This window comes from Lygodium microphyllum, chromosome 6, assembly GCF_053477565.2.
Source record: "Lygodium microphyllum isolate KBCC chromosome 6, Lygodium_microphyllum_v1.1.10, whole genome shotgun sequence".
NCBI lineage: Eukaryota > Viridiplantae > Streptophyta > Polypodiopsida > Schizaeales > Lygodiaceae > Lygodium > Lygodium microphyllum.
Window position 1 is genome coordinate 66,905,612 of NC_141140.1, and position 19,392 is coordinate 66,925,003.

At 45.0% G+C, this 19,392-nt stretch overlaps 1 protein-coding gene across 2 annotated transcripts in view; it reads right to left on the minus strand.

Moving 5' to 3' along the window:
- LOC148034646 (BTB/POZ domain-containing protein) overlaps positions 1-19,392 on the minus strand; it is a 132,152-nt gene that overhangs the window by 8,097 nt on the left and 104,663 nt on the right. For both annotated transcript variants that reach the window (XM_087679580.1, XM_087679581.1), the window contains exon 11: positions 19,332-19,379. In XM_087679580.1, the coding sequence (XP_087535706.1) occupies positions 19,332-19,379 (48 nt within the window). The remainder of the gene's footprint in view (positions 1-19,331; positions 19,380-19,392) is intronic.

Consider the following 19,392-nt stretch of genomic DNA (forward strand, 5'->3'; position numbering starts at 1 on the left):
AACCAGCCAGCAAGGTCCCAGTCCTGCCAAGGACGATCCACCACAAGGGCAGGAAAAGGTTGCCTGGCTTGAAGTACCAGCAAAAGCTGCTCCCATAAGTCATGGTAGCCACGCGGGATTCTGAAAAGTCTCCTGGCCGTACGAAACGATGCGAAGACATTACGACTGGCAAGGGTGGCGTCCGCAACGGAAGTCACCCCAAGACGGGCCATGCGGTTAAATTTTGGTCGAAGCTCATCTTTGTCTTCTCACGAAAGTAATCTTGATACCGCCAACAATTCCAGTTGAAAGGAGTTAGCATGCAAGTGGTCCTCCGCTGGATGCCAGCTCGCCTTTTGGAGCATCGCTTTCCAGGAGCCGACCAAATGTAATAATAGAGAGGAGGCGGGGCTGGAAAACCTAGAGTCTGCATTAAGGACATGCCACCAAGAGGCCCGAATTTGTGTATTGCCATGTCGAAGCCCGCTGTCCTCCAGAAAATGACGGGCTATAATGGTCCACGGGTGATGATCCACGCATATAGCGCGAAAAAGTGACCAACGAAGGGCCAGCATATGAGTTTCAGCATCCAAAATAGCCCCACCAGCCAAGCGTTTGGGGGTACATGTATGCGACCACGAAATCCAAGAGATACCTGCATGCAAGGAATCCTTCTTCCATAACATGAAACAAATAGGGCGCGTGAGAGCCTTCAAAGTAGTAGGAGTCCAGGGCAGCAAGGGCAAGAAATATGTGAGCATTGGCAGCATAATTGTTTGCGCTACTTTGAGGCGGACATGAAAGGGCCACGCTTGCGACTTCCAATACAGAAACTTAGTGACCAGTTTCTGTAAAATCCACTCCAGTAGCTGCTTTGGCCGAACATCAACCCCCAACGGGTACCCGAGATGCCTGACAATAGAGCCACGGGGAACAACCTGACCCTGCCAACCCAAGGACTGTACATCCGACTCCGTGCAGCTGAGAATGGCTGATTTGAAGGCATTGATGCGAAGACCCGAAGCATAACCAAAGAGTGTCCAAACATCTAATGCCTTGCGAATGTTGTCCTTGTCTGCACGCAAAATCATAAAGCTATCATCAGCCAAAGATTGGCTAATGAATTGCTGCCCCATAGGAAGAGACAAACCGGCCAGCTGATCAGAAGCTGCCATTGAAGATAACATTGAAAGAACCGGGTGAGTCGCCAGGGCAAAGAAGAGAGGACTCAAAGGGCAACCTTGTCTCACTGCGCGTGCAAGGAGAAATGGCTCTGTAACCCCACCATTGAGCATGACACGCAAAGAAGCCTCAGCACTAATTGTGTAGATCAATCGGGTCATCTGCGCCCCAAAACCCATAGTGGACATAAGTTCAGCAATGAAAGACCAATCTAAATAGTCAAAGGCCTTTTCCAGATCCAACTGAATCAATACCACTTCCTGGCTAGAGTGCCGTGCATAGTCAATGGCCATTTGCACATTTAAAATATTATCCAGAATGTTGCGTCCCTTAATGAAACCATATTGAAGAGGATGCACAATAGCTGGAAGGTGCTTGTGGAGCCTATTCGCCAAGACTTTGGAAAAGATTTTATACATCGAGCCCATCAATGAAATTGGTCTCCACTGTTGCAACATTGACGGCGAAGGAACCTTTGGAAGCAATTTGATAAGGCCTTCTTTCCATAAGGAAGGCATGACCCCTGTTTCCCAGACCTGCTGAAACATAGCCACCAATGGCTTCACCAGTTGCATAGCCGAGCACTCAAAGAATTCATTGGTGAGGCCATCCCAGCCAGGGCTTTTATCCTTGGGCAGATATAACAAAACATCCATAACCTCCCCCTCACAAAAATCTGCCTCCAAGGTAGCTCACATATCAAGTGGAACTTGATGGCGGACCAAATCATAGAAAACTGAACGTGCATACGTAACCTGGTCAGAAGGCGGCGAAGAGGAACCAAGAAGATCCCGAAAATAATTCCTGCACATATCGACAATGGTGTGCGGATCAGTAACCATGCGACCATCTGAATCCTGAAGTCTGGTCATATTTTCTCGAGCAGGAGAAGCATGCAAGGCGCGAAAGAACTTATGAGTCTGGCAAGCATTGTCTTGCAAATTGTCAGTCAAATTGTGTAATTTGGCTTGCTGATAGGATTTCAACTGAAATTCTTTAATAAGATCGGCCAAACGCTGCGCCAGTGATAATAGAAAATCATCATCTAGGGTATTGACCAGAAGCGAACGAACCAAAGCCAGCAAGCCTTCCGCTGCATGGCGACGCCGCCGACAAAGAGAGGCATGATGTATCCCATACTGGCGAGCGACCCATTGCACATTAGAGACTAAACGTTCAAAAGAAATTGTGCCCTCAGAGGCAAAGTCCAATAAAAATCTCTCAATCAATTGCTGCATGTAGCCCTGAAAGATTGAATGCTTCAAATAAGAAGAGTTGAAGCGTAAAGGGAGTCTATCCAACAACTGCATAAAAGGTGCAATAGGTTGTGCCAGTATCTCAAGTTGGAGAGGGAAATGGTCGGACAAGGCATATTGCTGCAATACTTTCATTTCCAGCATCTCCGGAAGAAAGTCATCATCCTGCATGATGTACATTCGGTCCAACCGCGACCATGTAGATGCATACTGCGCTGAATGAAAAGTAAACCCTGGGGAGGACGGATGTAACCAAGACCATAGATCTTGCTTAAGAGCCACAAGAGCAAAGGCATTCCACGCCCGGCTTTCCGGCGCATCCATCACCAAATGCCCGGAAGTGGACTGGGAAGAGTCAACACACATATTGAAATCTCCCATCACAAAACCCCTTCTGCCAAGTGACATGGAGCTCTGCAAAGTCTTCCAAAGATCCCGGCAAGATAAAGGGTTATTCGGAGCATAGAGACCCAGCAACCATAAGATCTCTCCTTCAAATAAAATTTCAATTACCACAAAGCGGCCCCGCACATCATTTTTAATAAGAATAGGCTGATATTTCTCATGGACAATCATAAGCACTCCAGAATAATGCACAGCATGTGTCCCTGCATAAAATAAGCGAAAACCATGGCAATCCACCACTTTTCCTGCATCATCGTGGCTCTTGTGCTCCACCGCACACAAGGCAACCCACTGATTTTCATGCAAGACAGTCCACATGGCATGTTGCTTATGGCGAGAACAAATGCCTCACACATTCCACGTGGCTATCTTCATATATCTGAAAAAAGAAAAATCAAGAAGGAGGCACCGCTTGCCTTGATTTCACCTTGTCCGCTAAAATGTCAAGGACACCATCATCCAGAAAATCAGCTAAGACTGCAAAAGAATTCGGCCGGCCAGCTTTAGAAGTAGATGGGTTATCCATTGTCTTAGGGGTGGCGCGGGGATAACGACGATCCCAGGGTGTAATCACATTGCCTTTAGAATCAAATGCCAACTTAGCAGGCCGGCCATTGGGCCCGTCTGTATATACTTTCCTCCTAGACTGATTACGGGGAGCAGAAGGAGCCATAGTACATGCAACATGCTGTGAAGAGGACATTGCTTTCCTGCGCATATACGTACGCATTGAATCCTGTGACACAACAAGCCCAGAATCCGGCAAAGCAGCATCCAACTTCTTACCTTTTTTTGGACGTGCCTCTATCCATTCATTGTTACGAGAATCCAAACCCAAAACCTGTTGTTTACCTTTATCCAAAACACTTGATGGCTGGGTATCCTCCTGTGAGGGAGCATCAAGCACCATGTCATCCCTGGGCGGCCCAACATGCACATTATCGGAAGACGTTTGCCTCTCTTGGCATTCGGCCATAAAGTGTCCCAATTTACCACACGAAAAGCAGTGTCCCACAAAGACACCCCATTTCAAGCGAAAATGTAAAGGATGCATGCCAGAGCAATTAAGGCGCAGCCACGAAGGCCTCTTCCTGGTAGTGTCCCATAACATACACAAACGGTTTCTATTCATTGCCCTTAGGCTGGGGGGGACCAGGACCGTTCCCACAACGGCCATGGCATCCTTTAACAATGGCCAATAAACAGCCAGGCAATTTTCCACCTCAACCCACACCGGGCATTCACGTTGAAGGAGGCGCTGAAAGTCGGCCATAGGGCGTCATGGCACGACATGAACCAAGCGGCGATCAAAGAATAATGGTAGTTTGGACAGGAGCTCAGTTGTCCGAGTTCAATAGAACCTCATAGAAGCCTCGAGGTCCAACAAAAATCTCCTCCACACACTCCCCTTGCAGTAAATGGTGCAACCACTGGCAAATATGGGAAAGCACTGGGATCCTGCCAGTGAAGAAGAGTATAACTGCACGTTCATAAAACATTGAAAAAGAGCGCAGGACCGTTTTCGGGTCCACCGTTGCCTCCAGAACCTCTTCAGTTCCCGTGTCAGAAAAAGCTTCATGATTATGCTAGACATAGTCGCCAAGCAACGTATTGGCAAATTCCAGCAAATGCTCCCAGTCAATTTCCTGGGAATCCACAGAATCAGAGGCCACCTGAGCATACAAACGATCCTAATGATCGATTATCTCTTCGGGCGTAGGCTTGGAGCGTTTACCCGCAGGCTGAAAGTCAGGAGCAGGCGGCATCTCCTCTGTACACGGCACCATATCTTCCGGTTCCTCTACATCAGAATCCGGACCAAGCGCGGCTACCGTTTGTTCAATAAAAGCCATATCCAGGCCAGCCATGCTTCTCTCAGATCAGAGGCGGGACTGCAGAATCAGTTCACCACCCGGATGCAACAAGCAGACAGCAACGGAGAACCGGACCGACACGCGCAGATGAACCGGGGTGCCGGGCAACGGGTCAACCACAGATGAGTCTTACACGCGTCTGCGGCAAGCCTGCAAAACTAGGGCACCGCAGGGCTGCAGCCACAGGGCCGCAACTGGGCGCCGATGCAGAGGGGGACGGACTCGAGCGGTGAGCCCCAGATCAACAGGGCGAGCGAAAGCCGTGGAAGTCCGCAACAAGGCGCAACAGGCGAGGGCCTGACGTCGTGACAGGATGGTCCGGCAGTAGGCGCAAGAGGTGAAACGTCCAGGCGAGGCGGTTGTCTCGCGCAGGAAACGGGGCTCCAGGGGACGGCAGGTGATCCAGGAAATGGGGCTCCAGGAAACGGGGCTCCAGGGGACGACGGGACGGCAGAAGTGGGGTGCAACGAGACGCCGGGGCAGAACGGACCCAGCACGAGTCAGCAAGACGACGTCAGGCAAGGCGCAGGGCATCGATTCGCTTCGCCATCGCTCGCGCACCCCCTCTCTCTCTCTCTCTCTCTCTCTCTCTCTCTCTCTCTCTCTCTCTCTCTCTCTCTCTCTCTCTCTCTCTCTCTCTCTCTCTCTCTCTCTCTCTCTCTCTCTCTCTCTCTCTCTCTCTCTCTCTCTCTCTCTCTCTCTCTCTCTCTCTCTCTCTCTCTCGCAACATACTCTCTCCCTCTCTTTCTCTCTCTTCAAATTCAAATTTCAAGCTCAATTTTAAAGCTCTCTATTCTCAAACTCTCTCCTCAAGCTCTCTAACCCCACTCCCTGAAGATCTCCTTCGCCATATCTCCACCTTGCCTCCACTTTCAAGATCTCCATTGGCCATCCTCTCTATCCTCAAGCTCTTAATATGTAAACTTCTAGTATAAAGTCTCTAAATGTTTAAAGTATATTACTTTGAGTCCCAACATTCGGTATAGGTATTAAAATTATATGTAAATTTGTTTTCATCGGACGTAGCATTGGACATAGGTCCAAGATTTATGAGTCCGATTAGTATTGTACTAGTATCGAACGATATTAATCATACACCATCGGACGTGACAACCCTAGGGGCAAGAACTCCATTCAATGATAGTTTAAATGTCTAGGGAGCCCAAATCATGGATCAAAGGGCATCAATGCATAGCCCACGAGATGGCCTACAAACCCAAATCCATGAAATGGGCGGACGGATCCAGGAAAAATAGCAAAATCCTAGAAAATGAAAGAAAATATAAGGTCATGGCTGCAGAAGTTCATCCAAGTGGATATAGCAACCTATGATAATATAGAGTATGACAGATCATGGAACAAATGGAGCCAAGTTCAAGGCCTGCCAAAAAGCCTAGACCTTTGGTTGAGAAAGAGCCTTTGTGAAAAGATCTGCCAAATTGTCTTCGGTGGGTATATAAGACAACTCTATTTCTCCAACTGACGTCGACTCATGAATATAATGATAATGAACTTCTATATGCTTTGTGTAGGCACGGCACACTAGATTCCGCACAATGGCTAAAGCACTCTGGCTATTCGTGTAGATAAGTGCCAAAGCTGTCTGATGTACATGAAGATATGCAAGTAACTTGCGGAGCCAAACACACTTCACTGTGGCTGTGAATACTGCTCTATATTCAACTTCACGACTAGAAGTAGCAATTGTAGTTTGTTTCTTGCTAAACTAAGAAATAAGAGATGTACCCAATAATGAGCACTTGCCACTATGTACCCAAGAAGAAGCAGTTGCCACTATAAGGGACTTGAGAATCTGAACATCCAGCTTAATCAGTCAAAATATCCATGCAAGGAGAGTAAAGAATCAGCCTTGTAGAGAAGGCCAAGATCCTAGATGCCTTTAAGAGTGAAAGACAAGATTCAATGCTTGCCAATGAAAAACTGAAGGTTTGTGCATAAATCTACTCAACTAGGAGACAATAAACTGGAGATTGAACCTCGTGTGACATAGATAAATCAAGCATCCAACAGCCTCTTCATATAAAGTAGTATCAAAGGATCCACTACCATCATCAAAAGTGAATCTAAAACCAAGCTCCAAAGGAGTAGACACGGGCTTACAATCCTCAAACAGAAAACACTGAAGAAGCCCCCCCCCCCGCCCACAACAAAACAAAAAAATGGTGGCAAATTGGATACCCAAATAATAGCGAACTAGACCAAGATCTGTCATGGCAAATGTTTGCTATAAATCAGCCTCAAATGCTGCAATTTGACCAGCATTGGTCCCAATGACAAGCATGTCATCAACGTAAAGCACAAGAATAATAAGATCAGATCCTTAATGTCAAATGTAAAGAGTAGCCTTGGTAGGGCTATTCTGAAATCCAAGATGCAATAGATGAGAATGTATGCGCATGTACCAAGCTCGTGGAGCTTTCTTTAATCCATACAAAGCCTTCTTGAGACAATAGACTTTCTGCTCAAGGCCTTTAACTACAAATCCTGGCGGCTGAGAAACATATACCTCTTCAATGAGATATCCATGGAGAAATGCCGTCTTGATGTCCAACTAATGCACCTCCCAATGAAAATGGGCAGCAAGGGCAACAATACTCCTGATAGTAGTGATGCAAGAGGTAGGGACAAATGTCTCCTTAAAGTTGATTCCTTGCTGTTGGGCATAGCCCTTAGCAACAAGGCAGATTTTGTACCTATCAATAGAACCATCTAACTTTTATTTAGTTTTATAAACCCATTAGGTACCTATTGCACGCTTGTCGTGTCATTCTAAGATGGCCACCTTCATTGATTCCACCCAATGATCTTCTGAAAAAGCATATTTATAACACAGAAGTTCTTCATTGCCTGTTGTAGCCACCAGTGCACATGCAAGAAGATTACCTTGTTTCTTACGAGCGGAGACCCGAGTGCGATCAGCCAAAGGGAGAGGCTGCTTGCTGTCCCGAAGAGTGTCTAGCAGCCAGCGAGGGACTCTTTTAGGCTGCTGGATTTTCAGCCCTTGTATGCTCCAACTAATCCAATGTAGGGGGCTGCTCTTCAAACAAGGTATCATGATGTTGTTTTGGCTGTAAATCAAGCAAAATAGATTGCTGTTAATGTATCTATAGGTGGTGGAAATAAAGGCTGAGAGGAAGAATCAGTCATAGAACCATCATGGAAAAGTGGTAATAGGCTGTCAAAGATGTCTGAAGCATCAATAATAGGCTGTTTTTACAATCCTACAAGGGGTGACAAGCATTTTCAGCGAAGATAACATCTCGGCTAACAATAACCTTGCTTGTAGACTCTAGAGGGTTAATAAAGACGGTATCTTTACTTTCAGCACTATATCCAATAAATATGCAACGAGCAGCCTTATCATCGAGCTTATGCCTTTTTTGAAAAAGCATATGGATATACGCCAACAATCCAAAAATCTCATATGAGAGAGAGAAGGCTCGGAGCCAATCCATGCCTCGCAAGGAGTGATGGTATGTAATGCTCTTATGGGACACCTCTTCAAAACATAAGCAACACATAGAACAGCATTGAACAAAAAAGAATTAGGCAAATTCTTACTCTTAAGCATACATCTTGCCATCTCCACAAGTGACCTATTCTTCTGTTCCACTACTCCATTTTGCTATGGGGAGCAAGGAACAGTGCAGTGATGATGAATACCTTGAGATGCAAGATACTCTGAAAACTATTTAGAAAGATATTCACATCCCTTGTCAATGTAAAGGGTCCGAATGCAAAAGCTACTTTGGTTTTCCACCATGGTAATAAAAGTCATGGAGCAAGAGAAGACTTCAAAGCTAGATTTCAGCCCATATACCCAAGTAAATCAAGATTTGTCATCAATGAATGTGACAAAATATAGGACCACCAATGGATTCGACCCACATGGGACCACAAACATCACTATGAAGAAGATGCAAAATAGATGGCGAATGAACATGAGAATCCTTGGAAAAGGAAAATCGATGCATCTTCCCAAGTAAACAACCTTCACAAATGTGATTTGATGGCAAGTGAACTTCTGGAAGATATTTGACCATATCCTCTAACTGGAGCTTCATCAATGCTCAATAGTTAATGTGGCCAAGCCTCTAATGCAATAAATGTGTATCATGAATAGTTTCCTTGTTTAATAAGGCACCATCAATAGGACTTTCAGCAAGTTGCTGATCATAAGTATCAATACAATAGAGACCTTTAGTGAGGGTGCCTATCAAGACAATGAAAAAAGAAACTTGATCGCCATATGCCACACATAAGGGCCATCAAAAAAGCGACACCCTAAAGTTGCAATGGCTGAAATGGAGATAAGATTCTTCTTGATGCCGGCCACATAGACAATATCATGCAATATCCAAGGAGTGCCCAACATGGAGGCAACCTACACATGATCAATGCCTTTGACTGCATAAGAGGCATTATTAGCAACATAACTATACTCCCCCTTACGTGGTCTCACACCAAGTGGGAAAACCTAGAGGTCCATTTGCAGGAGGGTCTCCAAGAGTGTAGACCGAGGCTTGGCGGGGGTTGGAGGCCATCCTTAAGATGGATCTTCACAACTGCCCACATCACGCCACCCAGATCTTCCTTCCACCGCAGTTTACTTGGAGTGTGGGTGGGCCTTTGCAAGGCCCTAGTTTAGAGGCCCCTAGGATGCCAGGAGGAGATAGACCGCCAACAGCCAATGGTCTGGAACCCCCAGGTCAAAGATCAGGACGGGATACAGATAGATGAGTGATCCCACATCTAGTGGGCTTGCTGGGAGGCTGGCCCTGCTTGTACTATCAAGACGTGGAGGGAGGTGTACAAGATGGAGAATTAGGAGGTGTTGCAACAGGCACCAGGATGTCAGTGAGGTGCTGAGCTGAGGAGGGAGATTGACTCAGTGATCCCTCAGGAGTGGCTAGATCCCTCGATCCGAGAGCTAGTGGAGCCTGGGGAGGTGTGGGCTGCTAGATTCTCACCGACAAGGGGAGGGGGGGTGTGTCAGGCTCTTGATAGAGGACAGCAAGATGAGGAGATTGCTATCCTCTCCTGGAGGAGAATCCGTATGGTCAGACTCCAAAGGGGGAAAGGGAGGGAGGGGGGGGGGGGGGGGGGGGGGGGGCGGTTGGTGCCAGGCTCTTGATAGAGGACAGCAAGATGAGGAGATTGCTATCCTCTCCTGGAGGAGAATCCGTATGGTTAGACTCCAAGGGAAAACCTTGCGACTGGACCCTTATGTGCCCTGGGAGGAGTTTCGAGAGTGGCACCTTTGGATATGGGAGAGCATGCCACTTAATGAGTTAGAGTGGGATCCTGGAGAGTGGCTATGGCTGGCCACTGTGGTTGCCAAGAAGCCTCTGAGGTTCTTGGAGTACACAGCCACGGGGGGGGATCGGGCTCTTGATAGAGGACAACAAGATGAGGAGATTGCTATCCTCTCCTGGAGGAGAATCCGTGTGGTCAGACTCCAAGGCAAGACCTAGCGACTAGACCCTTATGTGCCATGGGAGGAGTTTCGAGAGTGGGGCCTTTGGATATGGGAGAGCAGGCCACTTAATGAGTTGGAGTGGAATCCTGGAGAGTGGCTATGGCTGGCGACTGTGGTCACCAAGAAGCCTCTAAGGTTCTTGGAGTGCACAGCCACGATTGGTAGACATATATTGATGCAAGAAGACATGGATTGGGCGCCTTCGTGCAACAGATACTAGGCGGAGCATAGCATCACGGATGCCTTTCATCGAACCTTTTGGTGTCGCGTATGGGAGAGATGGAGGCCGAGGAGGGTGTCATATTTCCTTTGGCTTTTGGCACATGGGGGTCTAGCTATTGGGAGTTGGTTGGCCCAGATGCAATAGGCTGGAGGTTGTAAGCACTGCCCACATTAGCATTTGGAAACTCCAAAGCATTGCCTGTGGTATTGCGAGACGGCACAGCTCGTGTGGAGAGGAGCTTGCCGTATTCTCCACCGTGTGGCACCCAACCTTGGATGTATCTCGTAGGGGACTTTTTGCTGGCAAGCAATTAGCCAGGGTCGTCACCACTTGTATGAGGCCAAGATGCAGGACACGATTTTTCTCATCGAGGTTGGTTCTTGTGCAGTGGTCGGCCTGGAGGCTTTACCCATCCGCCAAGTATTGGAGCCCACAGCAGAGCGCTCAGAGGTATGGGAGATCATAGGTAGTCTTATAGGATGACACATTTGGAAGGCTCGCTATCATATGGTTTTTGAGAGGAATTGCCATTCATTATATGCAACTTTGGCAGAGCTTTGGACCTCCATCATCCACTCCCTCCGCGGCCAATTGGACCAGATGCAAGGCGAGTCTTGAACCCGTTAGGAACTCAATTTTCACTTTCTGCGCACTTGGGGCGGCCATAACCTGTGCTTCATGATGCAAGCGGACAGCCTCAGATTGGCGATTCAACCCCCCTCCCCCCCAATGGCTTCTTGCCCCCATCCCCCCAGACCACCTTGAGAGGCTTGTATACATGATGGATTTGTGATTTGCAACAACTCCAGCTAGTCTGTTGAGCATGTGCACTACGTTGTATTCAGCCTTCTGAGTAATATAACGAGCCACACTTTACTTGCAAAAAAAAACTGTACTCCCCTTAGGTATATTAGAGAGATGAAAATAATGCTCGGCAAGAGTTGATATGGTTAGATGCACCACTGTCTAAATACCAAGTAGAAGCCATATCAGTGATAGAAAATTGAGCATCATGTGACATGAATAGAAGGATTATGCTGACACTAAATGAAAAAAGTATAATCATTGAGCTGAGATAGTTCACGGTCTCATGTGTAAGCACAAGACCAGACTATTTTTTCTTCTTCTCCGATGCAATGCGCTTATGACATTTCGTGATGTCATGCCTTGCCTTTCAACAATAATTACATCTCTTAGGTTTGCTGACTATACCCTTGGAAGGATTGGAAGAGGATGGGACCAGTATGAAAGGCTATCTCCGATGGAAAAGGGGTAGATATAGAAGAATGACCAACATGAAAGTTTGTTGATTTTTTACCAGCAGCCTTGTTTTATACCTTCGATTTGGGTTTTGCATGATGATGGGTGGAAAAGGCTTGTTCGGTCGCCATGATAGCATTGCGGTTGAGTATGCTTTGTTTTTCCTGCAACAAAAGACACATGACCTGATCGAAACTATAGGTAACTCGGTTACCCATAGTTACCAACCGCAAGGTGGTAGCAAAGCCTTGATATGACTCTAGTAGGCCATTAAGAGTTATGAAAACAAGCTGATTATTTGGAACAATGAACTTCTTCATCAATATTTAATAATTGTTTAATAAGATATTTGATGCAAGTGAGACATGCATCTGTATTACCTCCTTCCATGAAAACATCTTCCAATTTCTTTCATAGGTAAGCAACATGCGCTTCATTGAGCACTTGATATAATGATGTAAGCTTTTACCATGCAACATTGGCTACTTTGCATGATCTGATGTATGGAATGATAACTCTATTCTGATGTATGGAATGATAACTCTGTTCACCTATAAAGCTATTAAAGTATGTGCTTGGGTGTCACAGCCATCCCATCGTATCTGATCTTGAGTGGGAGATATTGTTGAAGAAGATGATGATTTGGCATCACGAGAGCCACCTCACGATGTGAAAGCGGGAGGTGGTGCCTCACGATGTGAAAGCGGGAGGTGGTGAGGGTGTTGGATAAGCCGGCCTTTGCTTGGTGTCATTTGCAATATACCACAGATTCTTTGCGACAAAAACATGTCGTATCATGTAAAATTTGTGCCGTCAACCTTGTCATCAATGCCAAGCATGCCCAACAAGTCATTATCATTGTTGGCCATGAGTGGAATTCAGCAATGAAATAATACTTTCCAAGTGAAGAGAGAGAACATAGATGCCCAAATAATAATAAGCCACTCATAGAAGAGATGTTGCTTGCCTCAATGAGGTCGAATAATTTGAAGCATAATAACTTTTTATTGTTGTTTTCCGCCTGATGAGAGAGAAAAATATGCAGAAATTTCAGCAATAAAATATCACCCGATCAAGGCAGCAATCAGCAATATGCTGAAATCAGATATTAATGGCTAAAAGTGCTCCAATAATGTGGACAGCAGCAGAATATACTGAAAATTTTCCCAATAGTATGCCGAAATAATAAAATTTGTCTTCAATGTCAAGAAAAAAACGGGGCCAGCAGCCAAATAATATGATTTTTGAGCACATTGAGAACCAAGAAAATGAATTGAGGCAAAAACCCAAATTTTGGGCACCTCGATGATGCAATTGGGCAAAAGCCCCAAACTTGACTCAAAAACTGAAGAGAAAATCAAGAAATTGAATGAAAAAATTTTTAAAATGTTGTCGAATGCGACAACACAAGGTGAATTGAGCCTCGCTATTGATGAAATTTTACGAATGTTAGAAAAGCCCCGAATTTTCCAAAGAAATTGGGATGAAATTGAGCTCGAATGTCAAAAAACCCTACTTTCTCCTTTAGATTCAGTGCGCAAAACTAATGATATAGCAGGCCTGACCTTCAAAATCTCCACTACAAATCAGCCATCCACAAGTGGAATGGCTCGGATTACATATCACTTCCCCAGTACTTCTCTTCTCCAATGCTAGATACGAACCCTGTTATTTTAGATTCTATGCCAACTAATTTTATATTTTCTATTGGATCAAGAGATGCTCATCAAGAAGGGACTCTTTAAAACAAGCTTTGGTTTGTGAGTAATGAGAAGGACTGGTATTTCTTCATGAACTCAAAACTAGGTAAGAAGCTAAAAGAAGAAATTGTAAGTATTCCTACCCTTCCTTTTCCTTCAAATGATTTTATTTCTCATGGTCAATATGGAGCAAATGCATCTTCATCTAGTGCATTTAATGGACAAAAGGAACCTACAATGTTTCCCACAACATCCATCACAAATCCATTTGGGCTCCTCCCTATCCCTCCCTCATCTTCTGTTGCACATTTCTTTCAATCTCCATTAAATGCCCCACATTATCCACCGCACACCACATTGGTGGATTCTGCACATTTAGGCATAGCCTTTAGGACCTCTATATGCTCGTTTCAGAATAGTGTACCTACGATGGAGGCTCGCTCTTCCACACACACACTTTCGAGTTTTCCCCCTCCAAGGCATTCTTCGAGTGTCGATCGTTTGGTATCAGAGCTTGCCTCTATAGCATTACCTAGTGGACCACCCAATCATTTTGCAGTGCTCGTCCGACATTTAGACAAGGCTATCATGTCCCAATGCCTCCACCTACATCTATGGTATCATATGGGCCTATGTTTGTTTCGATACCTCTGCAGCAATCGTCACTCATTGAACATCAACAACATATTTCTGCCTATCCACCTTTACCCCCTCCTACTTTTTATCCACAACCACTACCATCTTGTCCTCCATCTTATTCCATCTATCCATCATTTTGCGATGCCCGTCCGACATTAGGACAAGGCTATCATGTCCCAATGCCTCCACCTACACCTATGGTATCATATGGACCTATGTTTGTTTCGGTACCTCTGCAGCAATCGTCACTCATTGAACATCAACAACCTATTTCTGTCTATCCATCTTTACCCCCTCCTACTTTTTATCCACCACCACTACCATCTTATCCTCCATCTTATTCCATCTTCCCAAACACCTCATGGTTCTAGTTCCTCCTCTGCCAAGCATGCATTTAATGACAAGACTCATTTCAACGAGTCAAACTACACCATTTGGTCAAATTTGATGAGGCATGTCCTAAGACTCTCAGAATCTATAGGATTTAGTGCACGGGTTGGAACCCCAACATGATCCTGCCTTTGTTCCATACGAGGTTGTCTACTCATGGATGGCTCGTAACGCCTCCACCTATCGTCGAGCTTATGCAAGGCTTGTTGCCTGTGTTTCACTCTCATCTTCAACATTTCAACTTAGCATCGGAGCGTTGGGTACACTTGATTGACCACTATGCGGTTCGGGCTAGGACCCATTGCATCAATTTAAATCATGAGCTCCAAATTTTCAAAATCACAAACAAAGATGACTTGAAAGTCAAGTTAGCTAAGTATTGATGTCTCCTCGCCAAGTTCTCAACCACTGGGGCTCCTAAGTCCTCTAACAATCAAGTTACCTTGTTCCTTAACAAGCTACCAAGAAAATATTCCCATTTTATGCAACATGTGATTTCACAACCTGAGAAGCCCAAATTTTATGAGTTTAAGTATCAGCTATTGTGTTACGTACGGTTGTTCGATCAATTTCATAATATATCCTCGATAAAGGGGGCCCTTGTTGCATCTTCTCAGAGGGGGTGACAAAGCAAGGGCACATAAAACTCAAACCAGAATCAAAATCAAAATCAAAATAGGGCTAGTGAATCCCAAGGACACAATCAATCAACACTTAAACCAAGATGGCAAAATGTACCTAAAAAGAATAGGTATTGTCAACATTGTCAAAAGGCCGGCCATTATGACGATAAGTGTCGATCTAGGGCAAGAGGTACACAGCCCAAATCCAAGAATTAGACCCCCGCACCCCAATTGGGTAACCCCCAACAAGGAAAGTAGGCAGGTGGCAACCCTCAGAAGGGGCAGTGGAGAGGCCAAACCCATACTACCACCGGTCCGTCATCACAATCGGGGAACTACTGAACTCCAGAGGGTGGGCTTGACTCGTCTGCAAAGGCCCATATCGTCTCCTTACAGACATCGAATGCGAGTCTCGTTCATATCTACAAGTTGCCTCTTGATGAGATGCCTGCAAAGGCCCACTCGTCACAGTCAAGCACATCAGTACCTATTTGGCTTGTGGATAGTGGGGCTACCCATCACATGACTCCTAGAGCGGATATTTTCATTTCCCAAGCCCTTGCAGCCGAGAGTATCCGCGTAGGAAATAACTCCTCAATCAAGATTCAGGCCCAAGGTCGCATGAATTTTCCCACTAACTTGGATCTTGATCTTGCTTCATTGAATGATGTCTTATCATGTCTCCCAACTTGGGGTAAACTTGCTGTCCATTCAACAGCTTTGTCAGTTGAGGCGAGCAGTTTTCTTCACAACAACCACAGTCGAGGTCCTAAACTCTCAGATTGGTTTAGTGATTGCTCACGGCAAGGCACAGCCTAATGGCCTCTACCACATGATCCACTTTCTTACCAAGCCTACTATCGATGATTCGGAGTTTCATCACTTCCAAGCTTTGGCCACTACACGGGAGCCTATTGACTCTAGGCATCTTTGGCATTTTCGCTTAGGACATCTTGGCTACGACTCTCTTTATGAGTTGTTGTATCCGCCTTTGCAAGCCTTAATAGGACCCTAGGCAATCGACCTGCACCCTTGATCCAATGCCCTAGCCTCTTTGGGGTGATCACTTGAGCTCCCTTAGTAAAATAACCATCGCCTATGTAGTCTTCGTAGATCACTGGGCAGTCAATGTGCACCCTTTACCTAATGCCCTGGCTACTTTGGGGTGGGATACCTTGAGGTTTTAAAAAATATAAATCAAGGGCTTATTTCTCAAGGCTCAATTTTGGGCCCCAAGAGGAGGTGTTGAGCTAAAAATACATTAGTTTAACTTAAACAGCCCCAAAACATGCTTAATTAATGAAGAAAACCTTTTATTTTTAAAAAACACACGATCCTAGAGAATTATTGTGTCCCACATGCAAAACCCTAACTTGGCTGCCCCAAATTTCTATGAATATACATGTAGCCTACCACTCTTCTTCAATCTCGTTTTCACGAGTTTCAGAAGCCATAACTCTACTGCCCACACCCAGTTCACAGACATCACGATCAAAGCTTCCACCAGCCACCTCCTACCATCTGGCGCCTAATTCCAACCTTCCTCGCGTGTTTGCAAGTGTCCCTAGGTCCTAGGAGCTATCGCCATCAACTAGATGATGTTAGCTATAGTTGGTAGTTGGTCACCATCTTCTCTCTCCTGTGAATGTTGCGTTTGCAATTTCTGGCTTGGCACGTTGTCAGCAATTGATGTGGCTACTCGACAGGTGACTTTTCAGCTAACCTGTTGACATGGATGTCAATGACGAGACGTTGCATCCATGTCAACGGGTGGAAGATGACAGGTGGCGTCGAATTGAAGTAGGTCACAGAAGGGTGGTAACTTGTCGGCTAGTACACAACGATTGACGTAGGCAGCACGTTGGCAATCAGTATGGGGAGCCTGTCGACTACTCAATGAGAGGCAAGTGGTACTTTGACGAAAAATCAGCTACACAGTGGCGCAAGTGTGATGGTCGCAAGGCTCAAGCACATAGCCCACAGAGAACGAGTCAAGGGAACAGGCAACAAATCAAGCACTACATGTTTGAAGGTGTAGGTGTTTGCAGGTCACAATGGGACGATTTGAAGAAAGATGTTGCAGTGTGACAAGGACGGAAGGTTCAAGGCAATGATTAGACTAGTGGGATGCTAAACCAGCCTAGCAAAGTGTTGAAGATAAGATCAAGTGGCGGCAACAATGATCAAAACAATGGCATCCAACTACCAACAACCACTCATCGAGGCAACGCAAGCTAGCACAATGGCAACGGCTTCCGGGTGGCAACCGGCCGAGGTGTGGTGTTGAATGACAATGACTGTGTGAAAAATGATTGCAAGCAATGGAGAGAGCGATGAAGGAACTTTGCTCTAACAACACTGTTGGCCTAGGCATGGACCAATTGTGTGATTAATTTAATGAAAAATGAATGAGAATGAAAGAATTAATCGATGCACAATGATACTCGATCACAAATAAGTAGTATATTAATGAGTGAGAGAGAGAACAACGCTCAAGGCAATCACATTGAATAATGTCACACTTATGTGCTAATGAGACACAAAGTATCTTTTTATAAAATAAAAAATAAAAACCCTAACGGCTGAACCGTCATAGGAACAACTGCATTTGATAACTGTTTAAATCCCTAGGGAGCCCGGATCATGGATCAAAGGACATCAACGCAAGCCCAAGAGATGGCCTACAAAATGCATGTTGTTCATGCCAAACAATCTCCTCCACTTCACCCAGACTTCCAGCAATATCCCAAGCAACTGAAGCATAGTCCATCACCTGGAGGTTTCATTTCCTTCCATTGAGCGTTACCCAATCTGCTCTTCATCATCCTTGGGGGGGGGGGGGGGGGGGGGGGGGAAGGGGGGGGCTGTTTCGGGGGGGCGGGCGAGATCGAAATGGGTACATTTGGAGTCTCACATCCAATCCTTAAGGTGTAATAGCCAAGGATTTAGTTTGTCCATACACCTTGGGCAACATAGTTGCATGTGCAGGCATTATCCACGATCTAGTAGGTACAAAATATATTATAATTTCCCTTCACCATTCCTATATGAGGGTGTGGGAAGGTTTGAAATAAGAATCTTGTTATCTATGATCAAACCATGGCCCAAGGCTTTGCATGATCGAGTGAAACCAGCAATAGCCCCAAATTTTGTCTTCTCTATTATTGATTGTTTTTGTCATTTTGTGTTTTACTTACATACATACATTTTATATTTATATATATAATTATATTTATATATATAATTATATTTATATATATAATTATATTTATAATATGGGGGGGGGGAGAGAGAGAGGGAGAGAGAGATGGATGGTTTACTCTGTGCGTGTGTGGCAGCATGAAATGCACCAACAATTTACAACCTTATGCTGCTAATAGGCAGTCGGCCAACCTACAGTTATCCCATGCACCCCTTTCTACTCAGGCTGCATCATTATAATATCATACATATACTTTACAACTCTGCTGGAAACCTTTGACATATTGTGTGATCCTCACATCCCTGGGCAATTTTGCCATGACGTTAGTGGCATTTCATTTAGGTGCTTCAAGATTGGAGACTGATGTGCCTGATATGGAATCAAGTTCAAGTTGCACCAAAGTACATTGGAGGGTTTGGATAGACAATGAAAATAATTAATGTTTCATCGAGAGGTGCATTTGTGTGTCCCTTAGAGTGCCATCACACATTCTATGTGTGTAATTTGTACATTCATGTTCTTTCCTCTTTTCATCATCTAGGCAACATGGAGGGTTTGGATAGACAATGAAAATAATTAATGTTTCATAGAGAGGTGCATTTGTGTGTCCCTTGGATTGTCATCATACATTCTATGTGTGTAATTTGTACATTCATGTTCTTTCCTCTTTTCATCATCTAGGCAACATGGAAAATCAAGAAGAAGGAAGTCCAGGAAAGGTGGACATGAGGTTCTTCAGGTCGATCAACTTGCTTCGCAGCCTATGATTGAAGAGGCATTTGACATGTGAACTAGGTGAACTTGCAATACAAAGAGAGTCTCTGTTGAGAACTAGGCTCTCACTTAAGCTATGAATCAATTAACACTAAACAAAGAAACAAAAGTCCTTTTCTTACGTAGACAACATGCTGGTGATACCATGAAAAGTTAAAAGGGTTTCCCTGATATAGACTCAGCCAAAAGCCAGTGTCAGGAAATGAGTCAAAGCAAGGCCTTTTAGGTTAAGTCAGGAAGCAGTTTAAAACAACAAGATCATGAAAAAAAGATAAACGTTTTCTGTAACATAAATCAGACAAAGTTAGAAATCTTGAATCTTACTTGATATCGAGCTGTAACTTTTTCTCTGTTGTCTGTATACAGGTAGACCTACCACAGACAA